General features: G+C 43.2%; 1 protein-coding gene across 10 annotated transcripts in view; it reads right to left on the bottom strand.

Moving 5' to 3' along the window:
- CADPS (calcium dependent secretion activator) overlaps nucleotides 1-18,235 on the bottom strand; it is a 459,608-nt gene that overhangs the window by 44,595 nt on the left and 396,778 nt on the right. For all 10 annotated transcript variants that reach the window (XM_077858238.1, XM_077858239.1, XM_077858240.1 and 7 more), the window contains one exon: nucleotides 1,596-1,628. In XM_077858238.1, coding sequence (XP_077714364.1) covers nucleotides 1,596-1,628 — 33 coding nt within the window. The remainder of the gene's footprint in view (nucleotides 1-1,595; nucleotides 1,629-18,235) is intronic.

Here is an 18,235-nt window from a genome sequence, read left to right as displayed (position 1 = left end):
CTCCCAGTAATTTCAGCTGATAGTCATGATTGCCAGTTTCTCCAGGTATTTGGGTCTTGCCTACTGGGCACCTGTTCAAACCTCACTGGTGATAGCTCCCTTTGACCCGGAGGCTTATAGAAAATGACCTCAGCCACCAGATCGTTGGGTTGGGAGCCTAGAATTTCAATTCCTCTTACTGCTGAAGACCAGTGCAGGTCCGGGCTGCCATCAGCAAATTCATCATCCCTCCCCACCCATTCCTCCCTGGGCACCCCCTTCCCTCTGCCCGAGGGCCCCCTGTTGCTGAGATATCCAGGGAGGGCCAGGTATGGTGCTGAGAGTCCCATATATATGTGTCATTTAATCTACACAGCAAGCCCGTGACTTGGGTATTATTACCTCTATTTTAAGGATGGAGAAACAGGCCCAGAGAATTTGAGTAGTTTGCTCCCTGTGAACTGAAAGTTTATACTTTGGGGCTTGGGAAAATAAATTACTTAACGCCTCTCCTTGGTGCAGTTATGTGAGAGCTTTTTCTCTTCTCCATTATAAAGACTATCTGGGTGAAGGAGTCTGAGGTCCCTCGATGAGAAGCATTATATAAATTCAAAGCATAATTATTGATTGTACATTCTTTCATTAAACAAACAAAATATATGCTAATGCTAAATTCATTCCAATTTTCCATTTTGCCATCCTTTGAGAAATAAGCCAATAAACCATTACACACTTAGCTTCCTGGGGAAATGAATTTAAATGTTAATATAAATCCTTTTAGAAAAAAACAAATTTTAACAAATAAGTATTTGAACAAGGAGGGTACTTAACCACGTTCAGAATGAGAAACGTTCAGTTCAAGACCCTTGGTGGCTGTTGAGATAAGCTCTCTAAATTTAATATTTTATAATAGACTCACACCTCTTTTGTTAGAAATGGAGAAACAGAATCATTTTCTTTTCCCCTTTATTGGAATATATTTAAATCTCTCCAATTTTATTTTGCTAATAGGCAGGGCAAAGTCTGTCTATAAATGTATCCTGACTTATCACAGGTAATCCCACACTCCAGCATTCATGTGTAGTACTTAACCTCAATTTAAATGTAAATTTTGAGCAACCACAAGTGCTTTATCTGTGAACTTTGAGAGCTCTCTTCATTAATGAGGTCTGCACTAATTATAAACAGTTTTGTAAGGTTTCCTTAAAACAATTGCAGAATTGACCCCAAAATGAACAAATTCAGAATTTATTTGTTTAAAAAAAATACTGGTACCCTTGTGCAAATTTCTAGCTCCTAGCCAGGAGCTACTCCCAAGGTGTGCACGCAGAGGGGAGGTGGGCAGGATGATAACAGAATGAACTGTACCAGAGAAACCAAGAAAAATGAAATGAAAGGCAAACGGGTTTACCCTCGAATAAGACCTCTCTTCTTCATGAAAGAAACCATACTCTCTTCTCACCTGAAAAAAGTTTTAGCATGAAATATTCTTGGCTTCTCTCTTTCTGATGATTCAAGTCAGGAATATGCAATTTAGCAGCAACTAATGAAAACAGCAGCATTAAATTTCTCATGAAAGCCAAAAACCCCCACAAAAACAATTTTTGAATACTCACAGGTACATCCACATATTTGGAAGCTGCCTTCACCTAAGGAGGAAAGAAGAGGGAGGAAGTGAGGCTGGTGTTTATGTTTCATTGTCCACAGCTCGGTGCTGTGTGTCGTCATCAGTTAACACAATCCACTGGCACACTGAGGTGACCGGGAAACACAGAGGGTACTAAAAAAAATGTGATGGCTCTTTTCTTCCCCAAGCCATAGCCACTGCTTTGAAGAGAAAGAGAGAAAAGAGAGAGGGATAGAGAGGGAAGGAAGGGAGGAAGGAAGGGAAGGAGAGAGAGAGATAGGGAAAGAGAGAAAGAAAGAAAGAAAGAAAGAAAGAAAGAAAGAAAGAAAGAAAGAAAGAAAGAAGAAAATTTTTACTGATTGGGATCCTGTGGCTAGTGTGGGAGTTTTGCGTTTTCTCTGTCCCATTAAAAAGGAGAAAAGTGACTCTAGCTAAACTGAAACTGATTAGTGGAGAGCTTGCTAGTCTAGAAAAGCAACTAAGGCTGCTATGACTTCTTGTACCTGGGGTCTTTTTGTCATTTGGCTATAGATTTGTTGTAATGGAATCCTTGAGTTTCAGTAAAGTGTTTGCAAGAGGAAGGGATGTGGTGGGTGGGTTTCCTTAATCCAGAGGGTGATAGGTATCTGTGGGTGGGGTTGAGAAGATACCAGAACCTTTTAAAGCCTGTACCAAGGCTGCTATTTTGTCACCTGTGTTTTTTTTTTTTAAATTTTATTTATTTATTTGAGAGAGACAGAGTGAGCACAAGCAGGGGGAGGGGGAAAAGGAGAAGCAGCCTCCCTAATGAGCAGGGAGTCCAATGGTGGCAGTGTGGGGCTCAATTCCAGGACCCTGAGACCATGACCTGAGTCAAAATCAGATGTTTAATCAACAGCCACCCAGCTGTCCTTGTCTCCTGGTTTTAAATACTACAAAACTTGGATGGGAAGTGCAGGAAGTGGCTATGAAATTTATTTGCAGTTTTGAGGGGAGAGCTTGTGCGTGTGAGAGCATGAAATCTAGAGTCAGATCTGAGTTCAAATCCAGGCTCTATGACTTACAGGCTGCGTGACCTTTGGCAAGTTACTTCATGTCTGGGTCTCAGTTACTCATTGGCAAAATGCAGCTACCAATAGATACATACTTCAGCTGGGTGATCGGTAGGTGAATGCACACAAAGTTCTGGGATATAGTAGGCAAGAAACGAATGATAGCTAAGGTGATCGATTCCTAAGCAAATGCGGGTGGGCTCTGTGTGCTGAGAGAAGTCAATGCATAGCTGCGTTTGAGGAATAAAACCTATGGGAGTCTGTCTGGTATTCTGTGTGTCTCATTTGGACTCAGGTCATGTTTCTCCAGGCACAGGTAAGACCAACAGGCTACGTTTGGGGTCAGAGTGGGTTTTTAGTCTTATTGGAAACTACAAAGACTGCGATGCACACAAAGCAGTTAGGACATCTTTCACATCCCAGGTAGGCTTCCTCTTGCCATTTGGCTGAGACCAGTATCAGGAATCACAGCTTTGGGCAGCCCCAGGTGGCTCAGCGGTTCGGCGCCACCTTCAGCCCAGAGCGTGATCCTGGAGACCCAGGATCAAGTCCCACGTCAGGCTCCCTGCGTGGAGTCTGCTCTCCCTCTGCCTGTGTCTCTGCCTCTCTCTCCCTCTGGTCTCTCATGAATAAATAAATGAAGTCTTAAAAAAAAAAAAAAAAAGGAATCACAGCTTCTACCCACATGTCTGCCAGGAAAGTATCCAGAGGAGCATTTCCCTTTATTGCTCTTTTTCTCAAAGCTACTTTTCACAATACTGACTCCCAAGGGAGAGAAGCCAGTAAACCAATAGGGTTGGGTGGCAGGAACCCAGGATTAAGAGCCAAAAATTCTGCAAGTGGCAGAACTGGTTGACCCTGAGATCGTCACATCAAGTCCCACAGCCTTGGTTTCTAGCATAGGGTGATAACTCTGTGTACTTTGCAGGGCTGAGAGTCTGACTTAGCAAAAAAACCATATGCCAAAGTGCTTCATAAACTTTAAAGTGCTGATCACACACATCAAATAGTTGATTATTAAGAGGGCATTCCATCCAAACATCTGGAACCATCACCAGCACCCAAGACTCTTCCTTGACTCTCCTGTTAGAGGTTCTCTGGGAACCCTACCGTCTTGCTTTGCAGCACTGACTGCAACTGTAATTCAGTAATTTTGTGCAATGTCTGTCTCTCACAGAATGTCGCGTCTTCTCACAGCTGTCCCCCCAGTGACTCACTTGGTACCTGGCTTAGAAAGGGCAATCGGGGAAAATGTGCAGAAGGAAGTAGAGAAAGCAAGTGACCAGTGATGGCGTCAGGATAGTTGAGGAATGAGCAGGGGAATGGCCAGATAGACAAGCCACTGCGTGAGTCAGCATGAAAGCTGACCTCCTGCAAAGGCTGGTGGGTGAAAGGAGAAGGGGCACTTTGGGCCATTAAAGGAAGATCAGGAAAGCTTTCCAGATTTTGCACAATTAGCATTTCTACTAAATAATCCCCAACACCAAATCTTTCCTGTCCATTCTGGATGCAGAATTTAGTTTGGGCAAGAAGGTGGCCTTTTTCTCTTGAGTCTCTCTCACAATAATATCTAACACCTAGATGATTTTCGCCTTGCAAAGCATATTCATGTACACTTTCTTCTTTGAGCCACCCTGCAAAATGGGGGGCCATGAAGCATATCTTTTTATAACTGAGAATTCTAAAACCCACAGAATGTAAGAATTCATTTGCTCCTGATCTAGGCCAGAAGGCAGAGAAGGGAGCCCTCAAATGTGGTCTCCTGAGCCCCAATTTCTCCTTTGGAACTCCTGACCTCCTCACCCATGGTAGAAATGTACAAAAGGAATTCAAGCATCAGGAATTCAAGTGGTTGGGGCAGGTGCTGGCAAAATCATTCTTGTCAACTAGAAACTGCCTCCTTTACTCTGTGGAGTCAGTGCTTGGCAGTTGGGAAGAGTTTTGCTACAGCTGAAATGATCAACCTTTAAACACGCCTACTCTCCATTTACCACCAACATGCAGTTTCGATTCAGAGAATGACACCAGTCAAGTTCTATTCCTTTCATGGCAGTTTGGGAAGATCAGGCAAGCTCTATGTCATGAATGAAAACCATCCACACTCCTACAGGCACCAGCCTTCAATTTGTTACCGGATAAAACCGCTGACTGGTACATTGTCTTATGGGTCTTCCTCCCATCCCACAGTAACAGGAAAAAATAGCTCAGAGTAAATTGTAGTCCTATAATTATTTGGAAACATGTGGTGTATCACTTTGGGTTCTGAACCTTAAGAAAGAGATTGACGATGAGGCTACAGAGAAGCCTTCTATAAGGGAAGTGAAAGCGGAGATATCTTGCCTAGAAAAGGAAGCGCTCATGAGCCTTAATTAAGGAGCTTCCATGGGGAAAGACTGAACTTCTTCATGGTGGTTCTAGAGCATGGAATCAGACTGGATGAGTAAGGTGAAGAGCCCCAGGAGAAGGTTCAAATAGCCCTCTCAGTCCATCCAGGTACTGGTTGTCTTTGACGGTCAAGTAGCTCAAGCAGGAGCTGTGTAGGGTACTCTGGATGTGGGCCTTCCCCGCCCCCCCCCCCCCCCCCCGGCGACAGGTTACCTCGGAGGCTGCTCCCTGTTCTGACTCTAGTCTCCTTAAGAGACGAGAAGCTTTCATCAGCTCTATCTTTTTATAGTAAACGTTGAGATATAGCAGAGTGAATAAATTGGCAAAGCCAGGATCAGAGAACTCTGGTTCCTGAACCCATTCCTGCCTAACGTCAACAGTGCTGCCTTTAAACATCACATTTAGCTTCAGTATCCGTAGATACTGCCAGCTGTATTTTGAGAGGAAGGACCAGATCCTTCCAACTCATGAGGGCTTCAGAATTATTGCCAAGGGTCAGGAGAATTCAAGTGCTCACCAGACACTGTGTCTAGATCAAATAAACAACAGGCCTTACAATCTACACAAGACACTTTTCTGTTGTATGTAGGTGTTATTTTAATGAATAAAACATACATTCCTTTAAAAACACTACCTATTCTATAGAATTTTGTCATTATGTGTGTTTTCCCATCTTCTCAAAAGTGTGTGTGGATGTGTGTGCCGTTTTCTTCATTTTCACTTTAAAAAAACTCTTCCTAGTGAAGTGGCTAGGAGGATGAACTCAGCATCGGTGGGGTTAGAAGTCTGGCTTTGCCATTTTCTAGCTTGGTGACTTTGAGCATGTTACTTAGCCTCTCTGAGCCTTCTTTGCAAATGGGATGATCATACTATTACTCAAAGGGATACTGCAGGGATTGAATGATATAATCCATCTAAGTGTGTAGGACAGTCTGGTACAGGGTAAAAGCTATTAAAGGTAACTTTTCTTAGTGGTTACTGGAAATATTGGCTTATTGGCATAAATGAAGTGCATGCTCCTTGTCCTGGTGATGGTGGTGACAACTTCACTCCTCACTTCTAGCCCATGGGCAATTTCTCCCCATAAAATGGATGCTGGAATCTCCCCAGGTTATCAGCAGGTATCTGAGCTCTCAGTTTGGTATGCTTTCTGCCAAATCAGTGAACATCTTATATACTAGAGACTCACCCTCAAAGCCTTGAGGAGACAGCAAAGATCTGTTCCCTAACTCAGGATGGCTGAGCTTAGGCGTGAATAAGAGGGCAGTTTCCCAGGACAAGGCACTCAGTTATATTCAATAACACATGCTTACTGCTCTCTGGGACCAAGCCATATGTTCTGGGACACAGGAGGTAAGGGGGAGGGGAAGGGATTTGCTCCAGATACCTGGTCTGGCACCTCCTCTAAGCAGGCACTCAATTGCCCTCAAGGGAAAGATAAGAACTGTGACTTCAGCCAAATGTCATTTCCCGAAATCCTTGCATTCTGACCATCCCACCAAGGGGACGAGGAATACCTCTTCTCCAGCAGTCCCCATGGGCACCTGCCCCCTTGCCCCTGACCCCAAAGATGGGCTTTCCCAGTTTTGGGAAAGGAGGTCGGAAAAAGAGACACATGGTAGGAGAGCCTGAGGGAGACCAAGGCTGATGGGAGGGAGACAACCTGTCAGCGAACAGCTTGTTCATGTTCTCACATGCCCGAAGCAAAGAACACTTACTCTGCACAAGGCACCACATCAGGGGCTGTAGATGGAGGCATTTGCTCCATGATTCCTGGCCCCCAAGTGCACAGTCTCTCCAAACCCAGGATGAGTCATGCCCATCCAACAACTAGTAACTATAAGTAACATTTCTGAGTGCTTACGACTTGCCAGGCAATGAGTCAGGAATACTGCATTTGTTATATTTAATCCTCATAGCAATCTATTAATGATTCCATTTTACAGTTGAAGAAACCGAGGCTAAAATAGATGAAGAGACTTGGCATAAAGTCATGCCACTAAGAAGTTAAAGCTTTGGATCTCCCATCCGTTAAACTGCCTATTATTCAGTTAAAAAGAAACAAACAAATATAAACCACTTTTATTGAGCAGTCATATTTAAGTCTTACTGTGTGTGTGTGTGTGTGTGTGTAGACACAACCTAAAATGGCTTTTCCGGGAAAAATGTACGAGGGATTTGAATAATTGTCTGCCCTGACTCAGCCAGGGCAGAAGGTCCAAAACACTTTCTCTGGCCTGAATGTCCCAGCTAATTACCTCGACCCTCCACCTGACTTAGTGTGTGTAGACAGGCTTAATGGTTTCTCTATTGAGCTTTTCCATTATTTTTCAGGTGCCCAAGGTAATCTTTTCATTGAACATTCACCATCCAGGGATTTTCACAATGCTGATGACTAAGGGATTTTCTTCTCCCTGGTCCTAATAAGGGGACCTGAGTTAATCATTGTGTAGCTTTGATAGGGAGCACGGTGGGGGCTTAAACCACTTCTCTTGCTTCATTAGGGGAAAAAGCAACCCAGGTGCAGACCACGAGGACCTCAGGGTTTGATACTATTAAATCAATGCACAAAAAAAAAGTGGATTAGGCCCTTTTTGCAAACAGAAATCTGGTGGGTAAGACTCAAAGATGGAAGAAAAAAGAAGTCTGAACAGATACCACTGCATTAGTGACTGCCTGAGCTCTCCTTTCTCCCCGTGGTCTCTAAAGAAAGCACCAACCAAGGAAACGATTTATTCTCTGCACGAGCTGAGGCCACCCCAGCTTGTCTGACTTCACAAGAGCTTCGAGCTGATTTCTCTGCCTTTGCCTAGAAACTATCTACGGCACCACTGCTTCAAGGGGCTAGCAACATTTATGTCAACATTTGGCTTTTGAGATTTCTGTTGCAAGGATTATATTGCTATTTTGTGCCTTTCTCCATTTCTCTAACCTAGGTGATCATAGAGATCTAGATTATTATTATTATTACTATTATTTGCAAGTTGGGGCAGTTCAGTATGTAAAAATGTTATGTAGGCCACCGCTATACATAAAATAATCATCTCTCAGGGTATCTGGATGGCTCAGTCGGTTGAGGGTTGGATTCTAGATTTTGGCTCAGGTCATGATCTCATAGGTCGTGGGATGAGCTCCACTACTCTGCGCTCAGTCAGGAGTCTGAGATTCTCTCCCTCTACTTCTCCTCCTACTCGCCTGAGTGTGCACATACACATGCTCTCTCTCAAATAAATAAATCTATAAAAAATAATCATCTCTCTTATGCTGAGGTTTTTTTTTTAAAAGAACCAATGCTAGTCCTTCCTTTTTTTTTTTTTTTTTAAATTTTATTTTCCTATTTATTCATGAGAGACACAGAGTGGGAGAGAGGCAGAGACAGGCAGAGGGAGAAGCAGGCTCCATGCAGGGAGCCCGACGTGGGACTCGATCCCGAGTCTCCAGGATCACACCCCGGGCTGCAGGCGGCGCTAAACTGCTGCACCACCGGGGCTGCCCTCTTATGTTGAGTTTTATTACCTATTACCATCCTCATGTCTAGGAAAAGTAAGAACTTCTCTTTCTCTCTCTTCAGTGCCTACACTCCCTGATATATGGCAGCAGCTCAGTACAAATTTGTTGAACGAATGAAGTTCTGAGTATGGCACTCTTAGTACCCAGGGTAGAGGTTTCTAGTGTTGCAGTTGGTTTTTAAGTTACAACTGTCTTAAAGAGACATTGAAGAAAAGTGTAGGCAAAAGGAACTGGTATTTGTTGCCACTATGGGAAGGGCTGAACAGGTCTCTTGCTCTCATGCAGCACGGACAGTACAGTGCAGGGGTGAGAAGTGAGGGTGGGCAGGAGTCAGACACCAAGGCTGGCATCTAGTTCTATCACCAGCCAGTTGTGGGCCAGGGAATTAACTTTTCTAAGCATCAGCTTCCCTGTTAGAAAATAGTGACAATAATACCTCCTCACAGAGTGGTTGTATGAATCATTAGTTAAAAAAAAAAAGACAGCTTTTAAAAGTGTTTAACATGTACAGGGCACTATTCTAAGCATTTGATTTATTTTTTCTTTTTTTTTTTTTCAAAGATTTTATTTATTTATTCATGAGAGACACACAGAGAGAGAGAGGCAGAGACACAGGCAGAGGGAGAAGCAGGCTCCATGCAGGGAGCCCGATGTGGGACTCGATTCCAGGTCTCCAGGATCATGCCCTGGGCCAAAGGGAGGCACTAAACTGCTGAGCCACCCAGGCGTCCCTAAGCATTTGATTTATATTGATTCATTTACGGCATGTTAAGGATTAAACAAGTTAATGTATGTAAAAACCTTTGCACAGGGCCTGGCACATAGTCTGTGTCCAATACACGTTGACTATGAATTTTATATTCTCTTTTCCTGCCACCTGCCAAGGGGCTAATTTGATGGGTCAGGGTCCAGGGCACTGGTTGGGTTGTTTCCTAGCCAGCTGTATTGCCTGCTTCAGGCAACAGTGTGTGACCTACCTTGCAGTAAGAGGTATGGTTCTCTTACTTCTTTGCCTGGACTCTCTTTTTTATTCTATTTCTTCCTTTTTTATTCTATTTCCGACTCTGCTCATGGGGGCCAGAGTAGAGTGCTCTGCCTTGGAATATGCACCCAAAGCCCAGTTCACAATGTGGTAGCCTGTTCCCAAAGAGGCTTGTCATCACTTATTTTTGTTCCCTGTATGGGCATGCCATTCCCTCATTGAAAAAGTGGAGTTTATTCCTCCATGCCCCTTGAGTCTGGGCTGGCCTATGCCTGTTCTGGCCAACAGAACATGATGGAGATGACACCATGCCGGTATCGAGCCAAGTCTTGAGAAGGGCTGGCAGCTTCTACTTCCTTACTCTTGAGAGCCAGCTGCCATGTAAGTGTGAATATCCTGAGACTACCATGCTGCAAGAAGCCCAAGCCATGTGGAAAAGATCATCAGGGTGAGACTCCATATCGGTGGAAAGAAGCCACATGAAGACACATCAAATTATCAGACATCTAGTCCCAGCCCAGCACAGCCAGCTGCTAAGTGCAGCCCAGAGAGTGACCCCAGTCAAAGCCACATGAACCAAAGAGTCTCCTAGCAGAGCTCTTCCCAGATTCCTGACCCACAAAATTGTGAGTAAAATAAAATGATTCTTTTAGGCCACCGACTCTGCCATAGCTTGCTATGCAGCAATAGACAACCAAAGCTCAGTAAGGTGTTTCTTTACCGCATATTTCCTTACTTTTATCCATTGCATGTAGTTTCCTGGAGGATGCTGTGGGGATGTCCCTATGGTCTAGGATAGGATTTGGGTATTCCTGGGTCTCCTGGCTATAAAAACATCAATGACTGACCTGATATTCACCTGATTCTCAATGATATTTATTGAGCACATATGTATGGGGCACTATACTAGGCACCTTATGTATAATTAGCTCAATTAGTCATCGCTATAGAGCCTAGAAAGGTTTGTTTCACCTTTCCTGCTTCACAGAAGGATGCTGAGGCTCAGAAGGATGCTGAGGCTCAGCAAGAAGTGAACCAGTAACTGGTGGAACTGGAGTACAAGCCTAGGTCAGTTTAGAAAATGTAGAGTCCTTCCACTACATCAAGCTGTGGATGTGCTGAAAAAGATGGGTCGTTCTAAAACCACTTCTTACCTACTGACCACCTGAGATCTGGGAAAGGGAGAATGTACTTTGTGGAAGGTGTAGAGGCTTTGGGTCATACAGATCTTGGTTTGATTATGCTCCATCACTTATCAATGTAATGACCTTGGGGAAAATTATTTAACCTTCCACAGCTTCTATAGTCTGATCTGCAAAATGAGAATAACAACTGTCATCTTCAGAGGGGTCTTCTGAGGTTGAACGTTAACATCATGTCAAGTGCTCAGTGCAATGCCTGGTACACATTAAGAGCTCAATAATCACTAGCTATTATTATTACTATTGTTTAATTCCCTTGTGGTTTGCTGGGAGTTGACTGTGTCAAGTGTGTTCCTATCCATAGCTTATAGACTAGACAAAGGTTGGCAAACTGTAGCCTGTTGTTTTTGTATGGCCCATGAGCTAAGAGTGGTTTTCACATTTTTAAGTAGTTTTTTTTTTTCATTTTTAAGTAGTTTTAAGAAAATTAAAAAAAAAATACTTCCTGCAATGTGAAAATTATAGGAGATTGATATTTCCATACCAAAAATTATAGGAGATTGATATTTCCATACCATATATTCCAAGGTTTTATTGGAATATAGCCACACCCACTCATTTATATCATGTTGATAGCTGCTTTTATGCTACAAAGGCAGAGGTTGAGAGACCATGTGGCCTATAAAGTAAAAAATATTTACTCTCTGGTCTTTTCCAGAAGTTTTCTGCCTCCTAGGCTAGAACATGCTTACAGGGGAGATCAAAGTGGGGGTGTGGAAAGAACCATAAACTATATGTCTAATCTTAATTTGCCCATTAATTAGTTGATTGATCTCAGCTACTTGCCTAGCCTCAAGTCCTTATCTATTATAATAGGGTGCCAGGTGGAGTGTTTTCTCTTGATTCCTTCTAGAATTTAAAAGAAAAAAATGTGACTCTCAGATGGTGTATGAAGCAGGTTAGTTCTAGGAAGAATGTGGGATAGAACCACTTCCCACCACCTTGAAAAATGTTATAAATACCCCAGTAGTAAAGCAAGAGGCTTATTAACATTTTAGTATTAACCAGAGCTCTAGACATGAGGCTCCAGGAGAAATACAGTAACAGGGAAAAGAAAAAGCAATTGAGATAAATAAAGACCATTCACACAGGTACCAGACAGTGTAGCATGGCCCCGTGGGTAGACTTGGCAAAGAGAGAAAAGGATTACAATAGGCAGCATGTGCTGAGTATCTACCCTGTGCCAGGCACTCTTTTCTATGGTTTTCATGAACCATCCAATTTAATATTCCCAGCACCCTCTAGTTGCAGCCCTCTTCATATGTACCTCTTTGGGCTGTGATGAGGACTTGGATAAAGGGGCATAGTAAAAAGATGCCACAAACCCTCACAGTCCCTGCTAGCCGCTCTATTGCTGTTGCTGGAATGAGCAGGCCAAAGGAACAACTTTCCTGTGACCAGGGAGTGAGCCCTTATGTGAACTTGCCCTGAGTCCCTACATTTGCCCATGTCTGTCTGTCCTCAGCTTCCAGTTTTTGTTCTCTTTTTTTTTTTTTTTTTTTTTTTTTTGTGGCAGAAATGGAATCAGCGGGCTTGACATCTAAATGCATAGAGACCCATGATGAGCATCATTCAGGCCAGGAACGTGGGAGAAGCAGTGCCCATATTATTGATCAGCAGATTGGAAATATCTGAAAAAAAAGATGTGGGAGTTTCCAAAAGGGAGCAGAGGCAGGATTGAGAAGTGGTTCAGAGCACAGACTTTGAAGTTGGATCGCACAGAACCAAATGCTAGCTCTACCACATACTAGACAAGTTGCTTGACTTTTCCATGCCTCACAGCCTTCATCTATCAAATGGGGATAATGCCACTCTTCATAGAGTTGCTGGGTGATTAACTGACTTGGCAGATGAGTTCCCAGGGCAGAGTAAAGAAGAATTATGCGTCCACTATTATTACTGTTGTTGTTGAAAAATCAGGTGGTTCTCCATAATCACACTTGTATATTATAGCTACATGTGGCTATTTAAAGTGAAGTGAATTAGAACAAAGCACAATTAAAAATTCAACTTTTTAGTTGTAACCAGCCACATTTCAAGTACTGATGAGCCACATGTGGCCAGCGGCTGCTGTATCAAACAGCTTGGATACAGAATACTTCCACCACTGCAGAAAGTTCTATTGGACAGTGATGGTAGACTCAAGAGACACTCATGAATACAGGTTCTTACATTTTAAAATGTTAAGAATGAAGAGATGTGCCATCCAATTCCCATGTTAGAACAAGAGATCAGGGGCCCTTTGGTGGCTCAGTGGTTGAGCATCTGCCTTTGGCTCAGTGCGTGATTCTGGGGTCCTGGGATTGAGTCCCACATGGGGCTTCCTGCAGGGAGGCTGCTTCTACCTCTATGTCTCTGCCTCTCTCTCTCTCTCATGAATGAATACATAAAATCTTAAACAACAACAACAACAAGAGATCAGTTGGAGGAGGAAGCAGGAGAAGAAAACGGTATCGGTGTTCACAGCCTCATCATGTGGATGAACCAAGAATTGAAGGTGGATGGGTATAATTTAAATTTACCAAGATGCCGAGAGATGAATGACAATATTGATACAACCCTAACAGGAAGAGGGAGGGGGAGAAGTGTAAGATGGTGAAGTGAGCTAAAGCTCTATATTTATAGTAGGGAGTCAAATAATCTCTCAGATCAATAAATTAAGAAATAGCAATGTAAAAATAGTACTTGGGGCTATGATGATAAAATATAGTTTCAAGGGTCCCTTCTGGGGTCAGGGATTAAGGGTGGAAAGGGACAGGACAGAGACCTATTGTTTCTTTAAAAATTACTATTAAGAGTGTCTGCACTATTTCATTTTTAACCCTATACATATTTCTTTTGTAAAAAATTACTGAAAAAAGAACGAAACGAGTGGTAAAATGTTCAGCATTGTGGTGGAGAAAGGCATTTTGCAGGAGGAATGTGTCTCCTCCAGAGTAACTTCTTCAAGGTTTTTGGTTGACTGGAAACATGATTTTGAGATACGTCCTCTACAAAGGCAAAAGCAAAACCTAGCAAACCACTCCCCCCACCCCCCATACATAATCTGGATGCTCTAAGTGCATCTTGGGAAGACGAATACATTGTTAGTGCCAACTGAGGGATTGACTGCCTGGGGGAGACAGAATGTACCAGTGGGTGGATGTACTGGGACTCTGTGTGCGGGTGAGCAGTTGAGCAAACCTCAGTGGCTCCTGCTTAGGGCCAAGTGACAATTACAATGAAAGCCCCTTACAATGCTTTCAGAGGCCCGGAGAAAAACACAACCCTGGAAGTACACCTGGAATCAGAGATAGCATGATGGATTCCCCAGCTCTGTCACCAAGGGGGCTGACACGTCTTCTTTGCTGGCCAAAGATCAAGGGTGTTTCCAGCCAGTTACGAAGTGCGGTGCCCACATAAGCACCATGTAAATGCTGCACAGAGGCACACAGATCGTGAGGCCATCTTCCCTGACTTTTCATTTTTAAAAGAGCTGGAGCTTATAAATCCTATTTTTACAGATGTGGGAAGGGTGACACCAACAATATTTTACGGGTAGCTCACCAGGTGGCCATGGCTCAGAAAAATGATCCATTGGCTTTCCAAATCTGGTGCACATTTGAAAGAAAAGACTTAAACATTGACATGTTTAAAAATAAGGTTTCTCTCAGTTGTTTATAAATAGAAACAGCGTTTGAAAAATTTTCAGATAATAGAATGTGAATATTGGAGTCTAAGTCTGGACTCTCCTACCATCTCAAATACTGGCTCTGTGAGTTTGGGAAAAACCATCGTTTACTTTTCTCACAGACAGCCTAGGAATACCAAATACCTGATATATATAGTCTATGCAAAACTGTGGACGCATTTACCAATGACTAAATGCCTAACAGACACTATCTTATCTGATTCTTCTAACACTTTTGTCTTCTCATTTTACAAAAAGGAGCTGTGGCTCAGAACAGTTAACTTGCATTCCTCAGGGAACAGAGCTAAGAAGTGGTAGAGCTAGGATTTGAACCCAAGTGGGTCTAACTTTAAAGGATCCACTATTGGGATCCCCGGGTGGCTCAGCGGTTTAGCACCTGCCTTCGGCCCAGGGCGTGATCCTGGAGACCCGGGATCGAGTCCCATGTCAGGCTCCCTGCATGGAGCCTGCTTCTCCCTCTACCTGTGTCTCTGCCTCTCTCTCTCTGTGTGTCTCTCAGGAATAAATAAATAAAATCTTAAAAAAAAAAAAAAAAGAAACAACAGGGATCCGCTACTATATTACGCTGCCCCCTCCGTTGCCCCACCTTATTCACAAGATAATTCACCAAAGTCTAAAGATCAAATGCAGGCGATGACTGTGGAGATACTTTGAAAAGCAAGAAGTGTCATATTATGATATTCACCTATCACCACAAATAAGACCTCATGTATAACTATCGTGTAACCATTATGCATATTCTGAAATGACCTCTGAGGACCTCTGTAGAGCTTCTGCGGGGCTGGGGGAAGGTGGGAGAAAGCCCAGGCTTTCCTGGAAAGCATACTTAGGCAAGGACACGAAAACCTCAAGTTGTAGGGCTGCTGGTTGATTGCACGGCTTCTGTGCATGTTCATAAATATTGATTGTGATTAAACTATTATCATAGTAATGAGGGTAATAATGCCTCCTACAGCCCATCCCACCACACTACTCGAAGTCCCTACCTTTCATTAAACAAAGAGCTGCTGGCACTGCTGGAGAGTTGGGCAAGAGGCAGGGAAATGATCTCTATTAAGCAAAAGCATTCTGTTCCATGTACTGATTAGGAGCCGCAGCCTCATTAACGAGAATTGTTCGAATCTCCTGTTGCTCAGGGTACTGTGCTCCGAGACTGGGTCCAGGAAGTGTATGTTCTCATCTCTCTTCCCCCCCTGGGGCTTTCGAACAGATGCCCGATTGAAGTAGACATGTTTTTCCTTCCAGTTTCCCTCATTTCTGTCCCAATCCTTCATTCCCAGCGAGGATTTCTGCAAGGCTCAAAGGCTCCTTCAAACCCACCTTTTTAACGATGACTTAACAAAGGTTGCACGCTTATTATTTGCCTGGCATAAGGCTAAGCACTTCACGAGTCATTAACTCTCACAATGGAGGGCATGATGATTATTATCATTGATGGATGAGGAAACTGAGCTCAGAGAGGTTTAACAACGTCCTCAAAGACACACAGTGGGCAGCATCATGTAGCTTCCTCAAAGGCACAAAGCTGGTGTCAATATGGGTGTGTCTGACTCCAGGCTCTGACCTCTTTATGACACTGTAATGCTTTTCCATTGGTCTATTTACATGGCATACTCTCATTTTAGGAGAAACTTGGAAGTACAAATCAGAAAGCTTTAATTTTATACATTCTCCAAGAAGGTACAAAGGCTTATTCTTATCCCATCATGAGTGGGGGCCTCTGCCCACCTCTGGCATTTTTGGGGTTTTGCTCTGCCTTCGGAACACATCTCAATAAGAAAAAGCCCAACAGAATGCGAGGTGGAAGAGGGCAAGCACTGTGTCGCCTTTGTGTCCCTCTGGCTTCTACACAGCCTTCGTGCTAAGCAAATGAGGGCCATGCTGTCATGCCTGAATAGTCATGTTTCTTCACGAGGGGATCACCTGTGAGCCCCATGCCCTCCCCTGGTCCCCCCACTACCTCAGCTTGAACTTGAGAGAGCAGATTATTTGCATCACTGCTGCCAGGGACAACTTGTCCATCAGAGGCAGCCCAAATCTGCTGCACCTGCTGCACCAAGGAGAATTCTTTTTCCTCTTCTCAGGTAAAGAGGAGGGACAACAAACAAATGGATGAGGTACAAGGTCTAGGTTCTGTGTCTAACACGTCTAGAAGTTCAAGTCATTTTCCTTCTCTGGTCTCAGTTTCCACGATTGCAAAATGGGGGCAGTGAGAAAGTAGCACCACTTCCTAACCTTCTGGCATCAACACCACCCTCCTGACTGGCTGTGGCCCATGTGCCGTCTGTACTATATTTACTTATATACTTAATATTCTTCTCTAAATTGGCTCACTTTTTTGATAATTAATTATAAAAAAGAAAATGTGTATCATATAGACGAAAATAAAATTAAAGAGGGAATAATTCTTTCACAGTGGGATTGGTGTTCTTTAATGTAGTATTTTTGTGGCATCTAACATCATCTCAGGTACCATGTGGTGCATCTACTGTGCTTGGAAAACACTCAGGGATATGTAGAAAGGAAGAAGGAGGGGGGAGGGAAGAGGAAGAAGAGGGAGGGAGGACTCACCCTGTTTGGCAGCGTTTGCCAATTCTGTGGTGCAAATTGACTGTGGTCAATTCCAAGCTGCCAGTAAGACAACACTAAATGCAGAGGTGGGAAGAGATGTGGAGAACTGGTGCTCACCAGCAGGTGGGGACTGAGCAGATACAACACATCACTGAAACACTGGTCCAGAAAACCTCAAAAGTTCTTTCTGTTGTATGCACTCCGGATAGTAACTTCCAGACAATAAGAGCTAAGGTCTTTAAAAAAAAAATCTTTCTAGCTGTACAACTCCTAGCATAGTTATTTACATAGCAGTCATGGAAAACATGGTAGCAGAACAAGTAATTGATTCTACTACTCAGTACTCGGTGACATAACCAACAGTAATAACCATAATAATAACAATAGCTTACAACTATCAAATGCTTAACCTCATTCCAGGTATATAACATTGTCTCATTTCATTCAACAACATCACGGTCTTATTATTATTCCCATTGTATAGGTCAGTAAACTAAGGTCAGAACTTAATTAACCTGTCTAGGATTATCCTCCAGTAAGGAACAGAACCGGACAAACAAGTAACCTAGGTATATATTGCAATAAACCTGATTCAACCTAAAATAAGCATGCGGAATGGGTTATTCAATCCTGGTTAACCAACTATTTTGATTAACAAGTATTCTAGAAACTGTATATGAATGAAAAATTCTGGAAGAACTAAAACACTAAAGGGGCACCTTTGGTGGGTGGGTCTGATGATTAAGCATCTGACTCTTGATAGCTTGGGTCTTGATCTCAGAGTTGTGAGTTCAAGCCCTGTGTTGGGCTCCACGCTGAGTGTGGAGCCTGCTTACAAGAAGAATAAAAATAAAATAAAACTCTAAATGCTAAAATACACTAAACTTAATGGAAAACATCCCTGGTGAATCAGCATTTTGAGTACAAGGATGGGCTGAAATGGAGTTCTAAGAGAGTTTTGGTTGATCCTGTGATGAATGGTGATTTGGGTTCCTTAGGAGAAATGGTTACTACGCTAAGGACTGAGCAGGTGAGAGAATAGTTAAAAGTGCTAGGATTATTTACACCTTCTTATAGGTTTAAGTTGAAGGTTAAGGCTGAGAAGGGCTATTTACTGGGCATCCACGGTGTGCCAGGTATCCTGCAGGGTGACTCTGTACTGCAGTTCTAATGGTCTCACCGGCCCTCTAAAATAGGTACCAGCATCCCCACTCAACAGATGAAGAGACTGAGGCTCGCCAGTGATCACTAACTTGT

Source organism: Canis aureus, chromosome 19 (genome assembly GCF_053574225.1).
Source record: "Canis aureus isolate CA01 chromosome 19, VMU_Caureus_v.1.0, whole genome shotgun sequence".
NCBI lineage: Eukaryota > Metazoa > Chordata > Mammalia > Carnivora > Canidae > Canis > Canis aureus.
This window is presented reverse-complemented; position numbering and strand designations above follow the sequence as displayed.